Source organism: Pagrus major, chromosome 2, assembly GCF_040436345.1.
Source record: "Pagrus major chromosome 2, Pma_NU_1.0".
Classification (NCBI taxonomy): Eukaryota; Metazoa; Chordata; class Actinopteri; order Spariformes; family Sparidae; genus Pagrus; species Pagrus major.
The window spans coordinates 19,089,941-19,110,100 of record NC_133216.1 but is presented as its reverse complement, the minus strand read 5'-3'; the positions used below and the strand labels follow the sequence as shown (position 1 = coordinate 19,110,100).

Below are 20,160 nucleotides of genomic sequence, written 5' to 3'. Positions count from 1 at the left end.
TCTCGCCGGTAGTCATATTGATGCGGCACACTGCCACTCTGTCACTGAATCAAACCATAATACCATTTATATACAAGTCACGGTTTATCGGCACTGAGGGCTCTAATTTTACAGGAGAGACTGAGTGGAGTCTGTAACCGTAATGAGCATGCTAGTTCAGTCAATCACCAGTTTGTTCTGCAAAGGCCTTCAAAGCTCTTCGAAGGTTTGTGAGACTGCAGGATGCGTGGGCTTGTGCGTCAGCCTTGCACTGCTGTAGAACAAGCTGCATTGAGCTGTTTTGACACTTTGCTACCCTTTTACTTCGCTGAATATTTTTAATTGACTTCCAAAAAACATTAGAGCCATCAACACCCACTTCTAATAGAGATGCTTGTTTTCTGGAAATAAATTATTTTACCTTATTCGATGAAAGTTGTGGATTAAAAAAAAAAATCTCCTCAATAATCAGGAGCATGGTTTCGCATAAAAATGAGAATAACAAACTGTCTGTCTTTCCTTAACTGCCTTCAGTTCACTAATCCATCTGTCCTTTCAATGAAGAAATCAGCCGTAAGTCACAGGGGCTGAACAATTGCCGTTGCGTGTTATAAATGCACTGTTCACCAGCAGACATTGACTCGCATTGATCTTCACCTTACTTAGAGTAATGCGACGAGTCCCCAGCTGCAACCTCACAGTGTAACACCATCAATTGATTTGTATCTGCTAATGTTCTTTTTGTCTGTTTCCAATAAGATACAAGATAGCTGAAGGGGTTATGGGGAGAAGGAGAGAAAAATGAGTGAGAAAGAAAGAAATGAGTGGCAAAAAAAAGAGATATTCTTCAGCAGAAACAAGGAGAAAAAAGGCAATTTCCCTTGGCACAGTAGGTTGAGTTGGAGGAAAGAGGCTTCGGGGCAAATGAGAGATGAAAAGATAAAGGTGAGGGAAGGATACAGAGAGGGCTGGTGGATACTGATATTACCCTAATGATGTGCTGGAGGAAATGCAGGAGGGTTAAAGGAAAGTCGGAGGTTGGAGGAATACAGTTGAGGGGGTGAGACATAGGGCACATGGCTAAGGTGGTGGGTTAGGAAGAGGAGGATGAGGAGGGCGGGGAAGGAGGAGGACTTTTAGATTGATGAGTCATCACACGGAGGAACAGGAAGAGAAGGGTGGATTGATGGATGGATGGATGGATGGATGAATGGATGAATAACCAGAGATGAAAGTGAAGGGGAGGAGTGTTATTCTTGTAACCTTTCGAGCTGGGGAGGTGACTGAATGACTGCCGACACAGACATAACACCCGTGATGCAATCTATAATGGCTTGATAGATAGCTAGATAGATAGACAGATAGATAGATAGATAGATAGATAGATAGATAGATAGATAGATAGATAGATAGATAGACAGACAGACAGACAGACAGACAGACAGACAGATGCCTCCATATGTCCTTCTTTCAACAGAGTAATTTTATGGCCACTAGCATGGTGTCCATTAGTGTGTAAAGTACGATCTATGGGAGGTCTTCCATAATGACCACTAGCTCTGCATGATGACAGCAAAAATAGATGGAGTTAGGTCAAAGGAAGATGGGGGAGGAGGTATAAACACACACACACACACACACACACACACACATACTGACACACACATTTTACTGCTTTTACTTTATTCCTCACACGTGATTGATCCATACAAATCTTCCATATCAAAAGAGGTTTATTTGTCTCTTTTTTTAAACATCCAAACACACATGGACTCTTCATCTTGACTCCAAGGTCTCACGCTATTCTCTACCAATGTCAAAAGGTCAACTGCAAGGGTTAGATGGCGATGACAGATACAGATAGGCAGTGTTAGTGATGTTGTGTATTGACTAACAGAGAGCTGAGTGTAAGTGTTAGGGCGTTACATTGTCTACCACAGTGCAGTAGCACATTTATAACTCCTTGGCAAGAAGCGCAGAATGTGTGATCTTTAATTCTTTTGAATTTGATCGTGAAGTCTTCATATTTCCTTTTTTTCAGCAAACAGTGAAATGGGTGGGGAAAAAAAATTTATCCAAAAGCTCACTTTTGGGTATTGCATTTTGTCGACTGAAAAGCTAAAAACTAGAAATAGGAAAACAGGGAAAAGATGAAAGAATCAATTGATTTAATTCAATTCATTTTAATGACCACACAGCGAGGCTGGTGGAATTTGATTCTGTTGCATTTCCTGACAGCAAAGTTGGACATGATTGAATAGACAAGAATCACAGAATGACATCAGTTATCTCATTACACACATAGCACAGCAGTTACATACGGACTGAGGATGGGAGTAATAGATGTTCTAAGGAGCCAAGGGGGTTCGAAGGCCTTATTTGGGACAAGGGACGGGAGGTGAGCTGGGTGAGTGGGGATCAGTAGTGGCTCTTTGAGGGTGTACTTTGTTTGACCTTTTTTCATGGGTTTGTTGGACAGTACAGCTAAAGAATGTAGGGAAATGGGATGAGAAAGATGGGGCCTGACATGCAGCTAAGGGCCACAGGTCGGATGGGGCGCTAGCTCTACAAACGGGGCTACTGGGGCACCCCGAGGCTGTTCTTTTAGCTACAAAATACAAATGCCAGCATGAAAAAAAGTTGATGTTTAATAGGTATGAGGTTTATCATGTTCACTGTCTTAGTTTAGGATGTCAGCATGCTAATGGCAACTAAATATGAGCATCTGTGGCTGTGCAGGCAGGGTGCAGCGTCCACTAATTGCTGGATTAATGATGGTTCATGTCCTTGGGCACAAGACTGAACCCCATATAGTTCGCAATGGTTGGGCCAGCTCCTTGCATGCTAGCTCACTGCCATGAGTGTGAGTGTTTGTGTGTGAATTGATGAATGAGAGGCAATGTGTAAAGTACTTTGGCTAAAAATGTTAAATAAGTAAAATATTCAGCCCTATGGTGGTGCTAGATGGAAAGCTCTTCACCAAAGTTGTTCGACCTGAGGGGACCATAAATGTCTTCAACCTTATGGTGGCACTAAGATCAAAAGTAAGGGGATCACCAAAGTCATTAGGATTCATGTTCTGGTTCTAGATTCATAAATGTTTGTACAAAATGTATTGGTGATCCATCCAACATTTTTTAAGATATTTTATTTTGGACCAAAGTACCGGTATTGTCATGCCAAGAGCCAAGTCGCTAACGGGGTTTAAGATACAGCCAAGCTTGTGATTCAGACTGGATTACCAAGAAAACAATTGTTGGGATTGGGCCTCAGTAACCATTAATCCTTCCATTTTTAATGACTAGACTCAGAATCAGACTAAAACCTGGATCCAGGTGTCAGTCTGAAGGCTGTTGAGTCTTAAGGCTGTCGAAAGGCCATTGAGATGATGGCATTTGGCCAGATAGGCCATGTTACTATGTTTAAACACTGACCAGCAGACACCAGCATTAGACTTGTTAATTTGTTCTCCAAACATGTACTGCTGTTATGCCATTTTGCCATTGATCTTAAACTGATTAAAAACGCTTTGCACCGAAAAATGTGGGAAGTGGTGTAGAAAACAGGATTGTCTCATCTGATTTAACGAGAAATGTCCAGAATGAAAGGTAAAGACTTCTTAAATTCACCATCATCGTGTCAATTTTCACTCAATATGGTCCAAAGCCGACTTTAGAGTGTCGATTACCACATGCCGATGGGACTCTGTGTTGATGGGTTTCACCAAGGTGGTATATTGACTGGGAACTAAGTAATTGACTTTGGTCAGTCCAGCAGTCAGTGACTTTGCCTGGGAGGCAATGAATATATGGATGGATGGATTTAGATGTATTGGATACTGATGTAAAGATTAGACATAGATATGGAAGAACAAGCAACATTTTTTGACTGTTGACATCATCCATATTGACTCGCTATGTGCAGAGCACAAAGATGTGTAACTGTATCTGTGTGCGTAACGTTTTGTGTTGTAACTCTAATTCCACGCTATATTGTGTAATAAGATGATGTAGGTCCTGAATTAGCAGTAACATTATTTGGTTTTGGCAGCACTGTGGAGTACGTTGAATTTATGCCCGCACAGAATCCTTTGATTCAGATTTGTGTTTACTAAAATGTCTGCTGGTTAGATAAAAAAAAACCTTTATTCTTAACATTTTATAATGCAGTGCATAAATAATGTGTCCCAAGGGCATATTTCATTTTCTGCATTTTCGAGGCACTGAAAAATGTCATCTGCTCAAAATGGGAATTACTAGAGATATAAGGTTTCTGGGGCAGACAGACAAAATGCAATAATTTTTTTTCCCCATGTACATCGCCAGTGCTGGAAAAGGTTGTGTATTTGTTTGCATGTAAAACAACTATTGTTTGATTGTTGCTTGTCGACAAACAATTAGACCTATGTTATGTATTTTGTTGAGTTGTGTTCTTGCGTACATTATCCCAAATGGTTCCAACAATGTTCAAACCCATAGAAATCCACACGTTTACTGTTATAAGAGCATTTCATGTGGTCGCCAGTCGCTAATTCCAAGACAGGGAAATAGTGAACGAAATTAAAATGAATAAAACTTTAAAACATTATCTCGCCTGTGAACATTTGTGCCTGAGTCACATGGATTACTCATGAAGAGTCAAAGCTGGATGCTCATAATTATTGTTTTCCAAGAGCCACTGATGTCAGAGGTTGACCATGAATGGTTCCATAAAGAGTTCAGCGAGACACATCCCTTTAAAAGATTCCTGTAAACACCCACCGAGTCACCCCACTGTACAAGGAAAATATTCCCACTGGGAGGCCTCACAAAGGTGCTGTGTTCAAGGGTCTGCATGTTTGTGTTAGTAAGTGCCGCCAAGATGCAAGCAGAACTGAAATTGCACTCAGTCGGAAAAAATCATGTTAAATGTGCAACCGTGCCACAACCCTCAGCACCATTTACATACTGGCAGTAAAACCTGAGGTCCCAAGTTGGACTGAACATGCATGAAAACACACTTCTACAGTCAAAGACAGCAGTGAAAGTCATCATCACGTCCAGTGAGTATTCATAAATAAGTAAGAGATGTGATGCCATTTTGTTCAGAATTTTACATCTGCAGTGACTGTGAGCTGAAAGTAAACTGCAGTGAATCAAACAAACAAACAAATCATTGTACAGATGGCTTAACCCCGGTTTACCAAAAAAAAGTTTAAGAAAATGACTTGAGATGAGTTTCCCTGCACTGCATCCTGCACACTGTAGTAAGCTGGCTGTTGTACAAAGTCTGCACAGAGGGCAGTGGATCTGTTATGGCTGCAAACCTCCTTATATTAAGTTACAGCCAGGAGAAACTACCCAGTCACCATATGCTCATTTATCTAACTGGAACTGTACTGGACCGAGGATAAGTTCACCCAAAAATGACAATTCAGTCATTGAATGCTCCCCATGCTGTTGGAAAGTCGGGTTACATTTAGTAGTCTGCAGAACATTTCTGGAGCTTCACAGCAAAACAGTACTGGAGAAACTGGCTACATACAGCTTGTCCCATACAGTATGGCTCCATACAGCTTGTCTCATACAGTATGGCTCCATACAGCTTATCTCATACAGTATGGCTCCATACAGCTTGTCCCATACAGTATGGCTCCATACAGCTTATCTTATACAGTATGGCTCCATACAGCTTATCTCATACAGTATGGCTCCATACAGCTTGTCCCATACAGTATGGCTCCATACAGTTTATGTCATACAGTATGGCTCCATACAGCTTGTCCCATACTGTATGGCTCCATACAGCTTGTCCCATAGGGTATGGCTCCATACAGCTTGTCTCATACAGTATGAGCTCCATACAGCTTGCTCCATACAGCTTGTCTCATACAGTATGGCTCCATACAGCTTGTCCCATGCAGGACAAGAACCATTTTATGTGTTTTTTTTTTTTTTTGTTTTGTTTTGTCTTTAACGTTTTAAAACAAGTCCCCATCTACTTCAGTTTTTACTTCAGGAAAGCGACTTCACCTGACTTGTATCAGCATGGGGTGAGTATAATCCTTATATTCACCCCATATCATTTAAAGCATAATTTAGGTAGCATAGAAAAATTATTCTGATTTGAGTTTCTATTTATTGTTTCTGTCTGCAACACAATTAGGAAAATAAAGAGAAAAGAATGAAATGATGAGTCAGCCTTGGCTCTCCCTGTATGTGTTTGCAGCATATTGCCAATAATACTGTATTTTTCCATTACATCCATGTAGTAGCTAAAGCTTGGGCTTACTGTCTATATCTTTGGTTTAGTCTGCACTAAGCCAAGCATTATTGAACATTGGTTAAATATGAGTTGGAAGGTGTCGTGCAGAAAATATACTGCATGCCATACAATACATAGTCATGTGGTGTACACATGGAGGCCAGGTGAAGGAGTCACAGTCTGCAGCGCGAGGTGATTTTCCTAATTAGCACACATTTATCCAGAGAGAAGCAACTAATCACTGTCATCTCCTGGTGTGGTGTTTGTTTTCAGCACTGCCTGCAGTCTCTGTGCCCTCAGTGGCACATGGTGTGAAAGCAGCGGAGAAGGAGCCAGCTCTCCCCCTCACCCTGCTGCCCGCACGAAGCGCAGTTTGGCTTCAGCACCATGGACAGAGTCCGTCGGAGAGCAGCTGCATTTTTAAAATCTGTCTCATGCACTTCTCCTCTGCATGTTTTCCTCTTACTGACATATGCAACTCTTCACACTGAGGCAGATCTTTAAGGCTCCTCTCTCCGATTTCGATCATAAAATCAACTCCAAATCAAAGTTGGGGGGCCATCCCTGCGTGTTTTCTAGAGCTGACGGCGCCCAACTCTCATTTTAAGTAAATAAGCATCATGTTTTTGTAGAATGTGCAGTGGGAAAAAAAAATGTTGAATTCGCAGTTTTTCCAGGCTGTTTGACGCTCTGCAGCCGACCGGGAAAACCCCTCAGAGATGGACAGACCGCATCTTTCACTGGGACAAGCCGTGAAGCATCCCTTTCGTTTTGCCGTCTGGAAAAATGAAACTGTGCTCTCTGCACCGTGTAACTACGGTTCCCAGACCGTCTGTCAGTTTTACCGACCAGCTACCGGCAGGCGAGATGAAACGACTCCGTGAATGGGACACGGCTGTAACATAATGCGCTCTCACAGAATCTGCTCCAGGCTGTGATTCCTCTTCAACCTTTTATTCTCTTACTTTGAGCCTCACACAATATAATTCATTGATTTGGTCATGAATGATCCTGCTGTTTTCTCCCCAGATGTTTGCGCTCATGAGGTCGTGACGTTTAACATGTACGAGGATGATGTTGGCGGCTCCCCAGGGCGCCATCAGCGTCCCGCAGCTGTAGGTTCCCTTCAACGCACCAATGCGTCACGATGGATCGGGTTTGTAATGCAATTAGTTAGGCGCAGGAAGAAGCTCTCTCCTCCCAAGTCTCCCAAAACATCCCAAAACACAACAAATAAGCAATTCTCATTTGCCATTTCCTCTTTTCACTTGAAACACTTTCCCCTTTTTTGCTTTACGCGCATTTATGTTGTGTGACAGAAAAATATGAATTCTGTCACAGCTCAAACAGAGGGGGGGGGACCACGACCACGAAGTAGTGTGCGCAAACACGCACGCACACTCGCGCGGATCCCTCTTTTTTTGCGGGGGGCTTTTCCTTACATGAACCCCGACCAAGCCTTATCAATAGGCTACAGCCGCGAGATTCAGCGTTACAGCAAGTTAAAGACGGCAGCCAGGGAAGGGGGAAAGTGTGAGATGGAGAAGAGAGAGGAGGAGAGGGAGAGAGAGAGAGGGGAAGCTGAGTGAGGGTGTGTGGGTGAGAGAGCAAGAAAGAGAGAGACGGGGCGCGCATGTCCAGTGCGTCCATGCAGACTGTTCTTCCAGCTCGCCAATCATTCGAGCGACTTTCCCCACTCTTTCTCCCTCCGTCTTTACATGTGCGCCCGACACACCACCACCACCACCACCACCACAGCTCTCTCCCGAGCGGACACTGCAGGGGAAGAAACCAACGAGCCCACCATGGAATAGGAATATAGCCGGGACCAAAACGGGGGAAAATAAACCTCTCTCATCTTTCTTCCTTTCTCCCTCTTTTTTTTCTTTTTCTTTTCTGACGCCTCTCTCGCATCTCCCCCCCGCACCACCACCACCACCTTCTCTCTCGATGTCTCTCAACAGTTTCTGAAGGGATCGAAGGAAAGGAAAACATGAGGATTATTATTTTTTCTTGGCACTTTCTCGGGGTGTATTCCGCCCTTTGGGGGCTGGCGACGGGGGCTTTCCCCAGCTCGGTGCAGATAGGTGAGTTGGAGGATGGCTTGGTTTTTACGCACGGACACTCACATCTGACACACTACACTGCATATTAGTGGATTTGAGCGGACCAAGGGAAGGTGGAGGCTGGCGTACCGGGACTTTCTTTAACACACAAAATCACTGAAAAACTCAAGAAAAATTCCCTCAGGAAACACACATTTCCTTGTGGTGCATCAGTTCCTTCCAAGATATTTTGCGTTAAGGGGAGACTGGCGCGTCTCCTCTGCTGCTGTGACTCATATGGTTCATAAATGCACTAACTCTTCCACTCCATCCATCCTTTTACTGTATTTGCGTGTATTTTAAAGGCTGTTCTGCGCTCATGAATGTTTCAGCGAGCTTTGTTCCCCTTCTCGTCTTCTTCACTGTTTAGACACTGCAGTATTCTCCCTCTCTCTCTCTCTCTCTCTCTCTCTCTCTCTCTCTGTCTCTGCCCTCTCCCAGTCACCCTCGTGTCAGTGCAGTGTCTTATAGATCAGAGATAAAGTTAACTCAATCTGAATTAACCACTGGTTTGCTCTGTGCATATGGACCACACATGCATTGAATTCCCTCCTCTCTCCCTCTCTCTCTTTCTTCCACACACACACACACACACACACACACACACACACACACACACACACATTCCTACAGGCATGTGTGTTATAATGAATGCACTGCATCACTCCTTGTAGGGGGGCAGCTGGGAGGTCCTATAATGAGATTCGGCTCCTTGACTCTGTCTTGCTGCAGCTGCCAATAAACTTAATACGCTAAATATTTTCTGCTTGGCACACACACACACAAACACACATAGAGGTTTCACATGCATGTGCACACCAAGTCATAAAAATGCATACATGCTGTGCACACATCATGCACGAGCTGCATGTGGGTGCACACTTTTGCACAGGGGAGCATGCATGCACATACATCCCCTGAGCGTATGGAAGCACACACATGCACTCTTTCCCCATCTCCTCCTCAAACACTCGCACAGGATCATCCACCGGTGATCCTCCGGTTCACTTGAGGAGTCATTTGCATATCTCTGCATTGCACACAAGTGTAATGTCAGTGGGTATGGAAGCACACACTGCTTCTTTATGCATGAGTGCGTGTGTGCAGAAGAGACAGGGACTGACACAGATGAGAATGTTTGTGAAATTTCTTCGAGAACCTGGTGCAGTAAGGTGTCAGGTGTATCTCGACTCCTCATCTGGTTGAAGTCGAGTGTGTGAACGTGTGTGCACTCTGCCCCAAAACAGGAGAGTTTAATGAATTATTCCTTTTAATGTACATGCACTCAGGATGCGATGTCTTGGCGTATGCCTGTGTCAGGCTTCATAATGAGAAATTCTGAGATACACACAAAAAAAGAAAAAAAATCAGAAGATAATGCAAACTTTCAGCACGAAAGACACACGGACACACACATAAGTGACATGTTATGTAGTGACGACTGCTCCGTTCAATATGCTCTGCCTCTGGACTCCTCCCCTGTCATCTTTCCTCCCTCCCCTCTCTCTCTCCTGATGCGATGTCAAGGCTTCACAGTCTGCTAGTGTAATCCAATTCAGCTGAGTTGAGTCTGATTCAGTTAAACTTAAGTCACATCAGTTCAGTTCAACCTACCGTGAGAAGCAACGCAGAAATAATCTATAGAATTAGCAGAAGAAACCCGTTCGTATCAGAGATATCCGCAGAAATACAACCAGCCAGTACTACGGAGAAGACCATTATCTCTCTCTCTCTTTCCCACATCTTTTTCCTCTGTTCTTCTATTATTCTCCTGTCTCTAATCCTTCATTTTTGTCATCCTGGACGTATTGAGGGACTCTCATCTTTAAAGGCCAACTGATACTTAGCCTTCACCTCCCTCTCCCCTTTCTTTTTGCATCCTCCTCCTTTATTTCGTTGACACCTTCTGATCTGCTTTTCTTTTGTGTCCCCTCCGACTCATTACCTCTTTGCCTGCACTTCCTGTCCACTTCTCTTTTCTCTGTCCCTCTCTATCTTCCTCTGATTTCATCAATGAAATGTGCAGTGTGGGTATCACTATGTGTGTTTTGTGCTCATGTTAATGTGCGAGGATGTGCCGAAAGACAAATTACCTTTTGTTACAAAGCTAATGAAGATCTTGGCTTTCTCTCTCTGTTTTCTCTGCCCTCCCTCCCTATCTGTCTTCCCTTCCCCACATTACTCTCCTTCTTCCTGTCTCTCTCACCACGCTCCCTTCTAACCCCTCTCCGCCCCACAATAACTCACTTCCTCTCCTCTCCTCTCTGCCCTCTCTCTTTGTCGCTCTCTCCAGGTGGGTTGTTCATTAGGAATACTGATCAGGAGTACACAGCGTTTCGACTAGCTATCTTCCTTCACAACACCAGCCCCAATGCTACGGAAGCTCCCTTTAACCTGGTCCCACATGTGGACAATATAGAGACCGCCAACAGCTTTGCTGTCACCAATGCATGTAAGTATTTAAACGTGTGTGACTGAGAATGAGGCTCTCTCTGACTTCCTTTGTCTCTCGCTCTCTCTCTGTGTGTTTGTTTTTCGGTCACTATCCTGTTGGATGAAGATGGTTTAATTAGGAACCTGAGTTGTTTAAAGAATCAGACTGCAACTACTTCATCTCTGTCATGCACAGAGCAGCAGCTGAGTGGTCTGTGGCGGTGGACGTGGTTTAAAAACTGGCTTTTCTGCAACAGCTGCTGAACAAAGTGTCATTTTGAAATGTTGATTTTAGACTCTGAAGTACATTTTAATGATCCTGCGTAGAACAGCAATTATGGCCAATACACTTATTTTAATCATACTTTTGCTGCTTAGATGTTATTCACATCTATTCCCATGTAGCACCATCCCATCTGCAAAAAAAGCAATAGCACAGATTCCAATTACAGCTTGATACAACTATAAAATTAATCTTGGAACAGTTGCAGACAGTGATGAAAAAGGCTCCTTTGTGTTCAGAACAGAGGGGGAACAGTTGGTACTCGTGTCCTCTCTGATCTGTTGAAGGATGACAGCTAATCTTTCACCGTCCCTGTATGATCGCTGGGAGTTGAGATCTAATCTGTCACACTCCCTCATGACCTGGAAGCCTGAGAGAGAGTTTGTGATGTTTGTTCTGGAGAGTCAGTGTTAACAAGGCTGTGTGGGCAGCCGGCAGTGGCCAGGCTGCCCACTCTTCCCTAGGGATGGGTTAGATGCAGAGTTTCACTATGTTGTACTGAAATGGATTGTATGTGACATCATAAAGATCCTCTGCCAAGTAATATCACAGCATATTCTTAATAATATGACAAGTTACTGAAAGTATTTCTGGATTAGAGTCAACAATAGTTGTTGAGCTCTCCTCACAGGACCTTTGGCTCTTCTCGTACTCAATCTTGGTGCCTCTGCTCGAGGTGGTGAAATAATAGGTTAGTTGTTTTGCCAACTTTTTGTTGTTACAGTCTTTTTGCACTTCTTACATATACTGTTGTTTGTTGTACAAATGATCTTTCCAAACTGAAGCACTTCCACACTACAGAAGTTGCTCCCCTTTCAGCCATCCTTGTTTGTTGCTATGCGTAACGTTATGACGTCATTAGGCCAGCGAGGCAGAACGTTGCCATTATGATATGATTTCTTTGCAGTTATATTAAAAATGATACCATCATATGTCTTGCAAGACAAAACAACATAAATGTATTAATTACCGGTGACTGCGGAGGCATCTCTGTTTGCTGCTGCCTGCCTGCAGTGATGGCAGCATGGGTAGCTGGATTAAAGACATTAGACAGTGGCTGATTGATTAAGGTACCTTACTTAGACAGCGATCTTAACGTTATTCAGATTTTTTATTTTATACATGCAGTATAGCAACAATATCCCGAATAGATATTGGAGAAATAGAGAAAAAAAACTTGACCATCTGACAGATTTCAAGTGATGAAGTATTGTTACTGTGTAATATACTAACAACAATGTACTAGCTAGCTTGTATAATCAATTGAGAGTTGCATTAAAGACCAGTTACTAAGTAAAAATGAAAAAAAAATCACGATTACGTAATTAAATGTTTTGTTTTATAGGTATTGAAGATTATTTCATTAATTGAACAGCAACAAAATGCCAACTACACATCTCCTATAGAAGATCAAAATCACAATAATACTTTGGAGGAAAGCTGTTTTTTAAATCTCATTCACAACTCAAAGCAAATACTACAAAGTATCAGTATTTGACAAATGGGAATGAGACTGAAAAATCAACTTTCTTACAAAGTGGAGCTTTTATTAATCAAATATAATTACAATAATAAGTTCTAATATTTTTGATCCACTTCTGGCAAACATCTTGGTCCTATGAACGCCCAGGGAATCTATGTAAAGTGTACAGTCTCAGACAGGAGGACTCTTCATTAAGTAAAGGCTTGTCTATTTCACGTTGAGTTTTTTCTAAAGTTAAACTTTGCCTCTGCAGCTGGAGCAGCTGAGAACTGCACAGGTTCTTCCCAATGTCCTAGACATTACTGTAAAAAAGTAACGTTATAGAAAGTAAAAGTAGAAAATTATTCACTTCTTAGGACAGTTTGATTCAAACTCCACTGCAGCACAGCAACTTGTCTACTTCTGGTAATTCCCCAGATTTGGGTATACTCAGTGTTAGCCATTGAAATGTTATATGTTGGATATGCTGGATAGGCAGGAATATATTCCTTTAATGTTGCGCAACACTTGTGGAAAGCATTGCAATTTACTGAAAGTGATCTGACCATATATCACCATCAACAAAACAAACATTATTGACATCACCACAGTTACTCCTTTGTTTGCCAGGACTGTGAGATGTTCTTACTTTGCTTACTCTTGGTCTTGCTCACAGTGGTGGAGCTCTGCTGTGGCTCCCTGCATATATTCGCATGACTTAAGAAGTTTGGTTATTTGCTCTCTGGCATCTGCTGAGTGACACTGGTTTATGCCACACTGATCTAAATGCCTTTGATGTTGTTAGGTGTGTTTCTGTGTGTGCCTCGCCTTTGAGATGGGAACAAATCTCCAAAGAATACCCGTTGTGTAATTCTCCTGCTCATCTGCCTCCTGGTGAGATCTTTTCATGTCGGTGCATGAAGAGGGACTGTGGTTCTATTATTACTTTGAACAATGTCATTTAGTTTTTGAATAAGGTAAGATTATTCGCTTGCACTTTGATACAACACAAAATTAAACATTAAAGGAGCGGGGCTGAGCAGTGTGTGGTGGTTTTGTTGATTCAAGAGCACGGCACAATATGAAAATCTGATTACCTTGTTGTAAAATGTGTTCAGGGGTTTTTGCACCAGCCTTACAAGCTGAATTTCTCTAAAAAAGGTTATGTCTCCTCATGAACATGCTCATATGGTGCATCCATCTTATTTTAGGGACATTTCCAAGTAACTGTGCTGTAATCTTTCACCTGCTTATCTCATTAAACTTTAACGAATCGACCATGGGGGCTGTTAACTATAGGCAGGGCAAACAAAATCAATACACTATAATACAACAATAGAGTGATATTATATCACTGTGTTTAACAAGATTATTTAAATATCTCCAGGTTGTGAAATGAAAGCTTACACAAGCTGCTCTAACGTCAAGCAAGGCAACTGAAAATGGCATTGAACTTGCTCTCAGAGGAGTGTTTCAAAGTCCGAATGATCCTGAATATCATCCAACAGTTTATTTGTGTTTGTGTGTGTGTTACGCATGAGTAAAACAAGTTAAGACATTCTATATCCCTGGGAGGTGTTATTTTAGGATTTACCTGCCGCCAAATCGAGTCATAAATCAAAACTGTGTAATGCAATTTTCCTTCCTGCCCTCAGTATTGTAGCCCCACATGAATGAATAGACTAGTTAATACAACCTACAATGATTGGAAAATTAATAGTCCATCTACCACCTCCCACCCACAAATGTAATCACCTGCTACATCTATTTCTGCTCTCTGTTTAGCTTTGTGAGTGGGCAGGTATACACTGAATGCACATCAGGTTTCTTATGATGTAAGGGGAGGAGTATGAATTGTATGAGTGATGAATAAAAGGGTGCGCTGAGGGGGAAAAGATTGGGTACAATCAGTTCTGAATGTACAAAACAATCCAGTAAATGCTTTACAATGTGTGCACGCGCCACCCCCGACTGACTTAGATTTGTTACAGCGGGCGCCAGAAACCCCACTCTCCCTTTGTGCTCTCACTCCTACTTCTACTATATCCACTTAAACCCCAATGACCTGCCAGTGGTTTAGTTATAACAAATTCATGCTGTGCAGCCAAACGTTGTTAAATCCCAGAGAACTTGGTTTAAAAGCCTAGCAGACATCCTGGCGTTCCTACAGTTATCAAAAGTGTCTGGCAAAATTTTGGTGGAAATGTGTTTAATGTCATGCACAGCACATCCAGAATATTGAATGAATGTTGAAAATGATACTTTTAGATAGTGAGCATTAACAGAATTTTCCAATCAACTAAAGGGGAAATTAGTTGTTTTTGGTCAACACATTGAATTAAAGGACCAAACACATCAACAAATTGATCAACAAAATATTTCCATTTGTCTGAAGCCAGAGGAACCAACAAAACAAACTTTGCTAACAGATCAACAAAGTTAAGGCAATTATCCCGAGAATGCAACCGAGTCTCATGCCAAAGAGTGTAACAGACCTGCCAATCCACTAGAGGATGCCATGTGGGTGTGACGGATTGCCTTTCTATGTTGTGTATAAACGTGCGATACCAGCAGGGGGCGATAATGACAAAAGTAAACGACAAACATGAGGCATATAAAGAGGCAGAAAGTCCATAACAGGGGGAGATTGAGGATGGTAGACCAGTTAGTCCATACAACTTTTAGGCGACCAGGGTTTATGTTCAGTGTGAGGCCAAAAATAGATATTCACTGTTGCAGGAAAGCAGTTATTTTAGGCGAAACCGTGATGTTTTCCTAACCCTAACGAAGTAGTGGTGATTGTTTTAATGTAGTAGTCATTTCAAGCCAAACCATGATCTTTACCTAAACCTAACCAAGTAGTTTTGGTGCCCTTATTTTGAAAGTGTAACCAGACGTAGCATTAGTTGGTGACTTGACCATGGAATGAGACCGCGTTGTTTTCATGGTTAGGCGAGGTCAAACACAAGAGTGACACGGTTCAACGGCAGGCCTATTACAAGGTGCTGGAGGAAGTTAGTGGCAATCCATCTTAAAGGTACATTTCCACTGTAAACCAGTCATTTAAACCTCATAGTGGCGCTAGAGAAACAGTCAGGGGATCACTGATCATTCTCCAGTCACCATTTACATCTGCATCCAGTTTCATGCAAATCCATCCTTAAAGACACATCAACAATTATTGTACTGGCTGCCATGTTCCTTCAATACCTTGAACATGATGGTTAAGTTCACCATTTTGAAAGCATATTGATGCTACATCGTCACAGCTAATATCTACACTCCGTAGCCTGTTTAGCTCAGTGTTGCTAAGGTCCAGCCAAGTGCTTGCAGAGGCATTTTGGTCAGTGCCTGTTGATAGTGGCCCTTGGAAATCTAAAATGCACTGAGAGTTTCCAGACGTATTTGCATTTGCTAATTGGTCTGGTGCTGCCAGGCTGTATACACTGTCCTGGTGCTGTGAAAATTTGCTGTGCTCAACTAATCCACCAAGTGTGTATCCATCCACAGCTCAAAATAGTCCCCAACAAATGCACAATTCATTCCTGTTTGAGCAAAGTTTGCTGAAGCTGCAGTGCCCAGCTGTTTGAGGAAATTAAGCAGCCTATTTAAAAATTAAACTCTATATTTATGACCCAATTTTAAAGATTTATGCCTTCAGTTGAAACGAATGGGCTTAGGGCTCATAGCCACGAACAGCCGAGGGAAGTTGGACAGTTTTGAGGGAGATGGACTAACACATTGTTGGTTCTGGTCTTTTCATGGGACTTGCTGACAATGAGGAAAGTATACTGTAGAATAATGCCAGCCTTATCCTTTAAGAGGATATACATTTCTTCTCGCTTCTGTGTTTTACTTTAAGATTTCCTTTATTTGACTTTCTCCTCAACTACCAACTTGCCTCTTAACCATTTTCCTTCCCAGAACTGGTCTCTGTCCACCTAGCATCTCTCTACCTTTCTCTTATAGGTGTACACACACACTCACACACACACACTTGCAGGCAATGGGCCATAAGAGGAGGAGTGTTTGGAAAATGAAGCTCTTCTATGTGAACCGTCTGCTCTCTCTCCGCAGGCTACACATAACAAGCGTAACCACTTCTCTCTCTCGTCCCTCTTTTGCTTTCTCACTTGTTCCATCTCTCGTTCTCCTCTCCGTCACTCACCCCCTTGTCTCCCCATCTCCCCTGATTCTCTCTCTCTTTTCTTCTGCCTGTCTATTCTTCATTATGTTGTGCTGTCTCTCCCCTCCGCACAGGCGTGGTGAATGGATCTCTAAATTAATCCCTGACTCTTGCTCCGGGTGGTGAGCAACGCTCCGCATTAGAATAGGGAATTCTGCCTCTGACCTTGGCCAGTTCCTCTCTATTCTAGTATTCAGGAAGCGTGAACGGATCATAAAAATCCCTGGTCCCCATCGTTTTTCCTATTCTCTGAGGAATACAACCCATTTTCTTGTCCCAGGGTCACACATCCATATATCGTCTGCTGCTGTCAGTCTTTGTTGTTTCCTGCCTGCACATGCATACCCGTGTGTCCATCTCTTATGTGGTATATATATAGACACGTGTACCTCTGTAGGTGTGTATTTCTGTCGGACTTTCTCCTTACTGTGTTTGCATCTGTGTGTTATGTGTGTGTGAGTGAAGCACACTGGGCTCACCACTCTCTATTCACTGGCTTACAGAAAATAATGCACATGGATTAGCATGACCAAAAAGCTGCAGTGAATGTCTGTGTGTGTGTGTGTGTGTGTGTGTGTGTGTGTGTGTGCGCGCGCGTGTGTGTGTGTGTGTGTGTGGTGGCATTTCTGTCCATGACAAACAATGTCAGCAAACCCGTGTGTGACTGAGGTGCACAGGATCATATGACTGTGTGTGTCTGTGCGCTGGTGGAAGAAAAGCCAGCTGAGACAGAGCGTGATGAAGATAGACAGGAAGTGATAAGGTGAATTAGGGACGGAGGAGCAAGAAATGGAGAGGAAAGGATTTGTAACAAAGAGGTGGTTATGGCTGGTTTGTGGCGCCAGAGCTGAGAGGCACAATGATGTGCTGTCATGGCCGTAAATGTGATCCTTGATATGTGGGGTAATAATTCTATTTTAATCCATTTCAGGTCTAAAACAAAAGAAAAACGATTCTACTCTGTCCTTCCTGCACTGTAGAGGAGTCATGATAATGATGATGATGTGTCGTGTGTTTGTGGTGGTTTCGGTGGTTGATTATTGCATTGATGCATATTGTCATTCATCACCTAGAGTTAATATAGATCGCCTATAGTGAATCATTCACAAATCAATACTGCTTATATATCATCGACTGCCGCAGATTGCATTTACATACAGGCTGCGACTGATTATCTTTGCAGTCTGACTGCCGCAGCCACAATCTCCTTGAGGTGTCCGTCGTGTTATGTTGTTAGGAGTTAAGGACAGAATTAATTAATTCAGAGATAGGAAGGGCGATTAGGCTTTCTGAATTAGGAATGGTGGTTAGACCTCAGCTCATAACAAGCGAAAGTTGCCATCTTATCGGTCCTCACATCATTAATCACTATATTTGCATTAATATGATATTCTAATGAAATATTTACACTTCACCTCAGTATAACCTTGGTGACCATGCTGGCTCAGAATAAGTCTGTGGTTGTGACACTTTGGGACCTGAGTCATATTAAAACATTACTGATACGGTGTAATTGGGTGGTAATCAGGGTGTGAGTCAATCAGGGTGGTTTAGATTGAATCTGTGACCACTGCTGTCAAAGAGCGACGTCCATAAAACAGAAACTGATAATTTGCTTATCCTTTTTTGATGTAACCTAAATTAAAAACAGTCCACAGACCAGTCGTACTGCCAGATAAAAATGTTGGCAATCTAGTACTGCAAACCTTGGATATGTTGAAATCTTAGGTCTCATTAATTGAGGTCTCATTAAAAATATCCATTGGTTTCACACCTACAGATGTTGAAACGCAGTCTCGAACTGTGGTCACTGGCTTGGCAACCTTCTGGCCTGTAACTCCACCACCATCCCCTCCACCTCCTGATGTGAAAGTCAAGCCACAAACATGTTATGTCAACGTGATATGACACATTTTATATAAATGTCAGTAAAGTACAAAAAAATGCGACACGTACAAATGTGAACTACCGCCATTTTATCCTGGTAACTGGGCTGCAAAACAAACATTCTGTGTTTTCCCTCATCAGCTTCATTGATTTTTGTCATTATATGCTTATTCTGTATTAGATGCCAGCAACACATTTCAAAAAGTTGGGACAGGAGGAGAGGTTCATTGGCAACAAGTGATAGTATCATGATTGGGTATGAAACAGGCATCCTCACATTTAATACATGCATCTACTGTTCCCGTTAAGCTTCTACATCCAGTGTGAATCAATCTTAAGAAACAGCTCTCTTTTTAGACTCTTGCAAAAATGAGGGTAATTTGTGTAGTCAAACAATTACAGATTTTCAGTGTAATTCTAAAAGCTCCACGAACTGATCAATCACAGTTCGAGGTTGGTTGACATAATTGTTCTCAACCCCTCTTAGTGCCATTTTCTTTCCTCCAGGGGCTCTTTTCCAGCGTGTCTTTGCACCTTTCCGCTCATTTAAGATGCCAAGTGGAAACACACCCTCACAAGTCTTTATTCCCTTGTTGACAAGAAAATGACTGCTCCTGTGGTGAGTTAGTTGTTAATTGAAAGGGTGCCAATACAGTGATGACCATAAAGACTCACACAGAAACACACACCTTCAAAGAGTTTGTCAGTGTTTCACATTCATGTCCAGGCTTGGAGCTTTGATTGAATATTCCTGGAACTCTGCTACATCTCAGCAACACCCACACACACTTACACAAATACAATTTTTTTCCGTCTCTCTGACACATATACACATTGATTTGCCAAGCTGCCCGTATATTTCCAACGTCCTCACTTATGGCATTTCTCAGTGCCTTTTCCTTGCTCACTCCTTTCATTAAATGGCTCAGTCGTCTTGTAGATGACGCTCAATAACAGCACTGTACCGTCGTCTTTATTGGTGACGTTTTGCATGGTTATATGTCTTCCTAATGGCCACACTGGGGGAAGTAGAGTGAAAAGATATCTGAAACCCTGGCGAGGCGAGGAGATTTATTTTATAGCAAGCCTTCGTTTATTCATGTTAGTGGCATACTGAAAGCATCGGATGACTCTGACAGCCTCTAAAGGCTTTTCCTGGCTTCGAGACACATTATCAGGTTCAGTGCTAATAGCATAGCAATAATGGATCAATTTCCACAGGTTTACTGGTGCCTTAATTTGTTGGTTTCATGATAACTGTCTCACATAAATGCTTTATGCGTTCCATCTACTGCTGAGTTAAAGTCAGTTTTTGTTACTCGAATAATGAAATCGTACAAAAGAGCAACGATACACACAGAGATGAATTGCAGTTATTGAGTTATTTTTATGTGCCTTCAATAACATCAGGAGTCCCGAGCCTGCAAGCTTTACAGATGGCAGCTCCACTGATCAAGAGGTTCAAAGCTGCCTCTTGAATTAGATGGCTCTTATTTCATCCAGTGGAGTAGATTTAACAGACATTATCACATACATTTGCATTTGCAAACTGCTTGAAAATAATCAGTTTCACAAACTGATA

The 20,160-nt window shown here is 42.3% G+C and overlaps 1 protein-coding gene across 3 annotated transcripts in view; it reads left to right on the top strand.

Moving 5' to 3' along the window:
* Positions 1-8,215: 8,215 nt before the first annotated feature.
* The window catches only part of gria4a (glutamate receptor, ionotropic, AMPA 4a), a 110,883-nt gene continuing 98,938 nt past the window's right edge, over positions 8,216-20,160 (top strand). For all 3 annotated transcript variants that reach the window (XM_073483684.1, XM_073483676.1, XM_073483691.1), the window contains exons 1-2: positions 8,216-8,309; positions 10,621-10,779. In XM_073483684.1, the coding sequence (XP_073339785.1) occupies positions 8,216-8,309; positions 10,621-10,779 (253 nt within the window). The remainder of the gene's footprint in view (positions 8,310-10,620; positions 10,780-20,160) is intronic.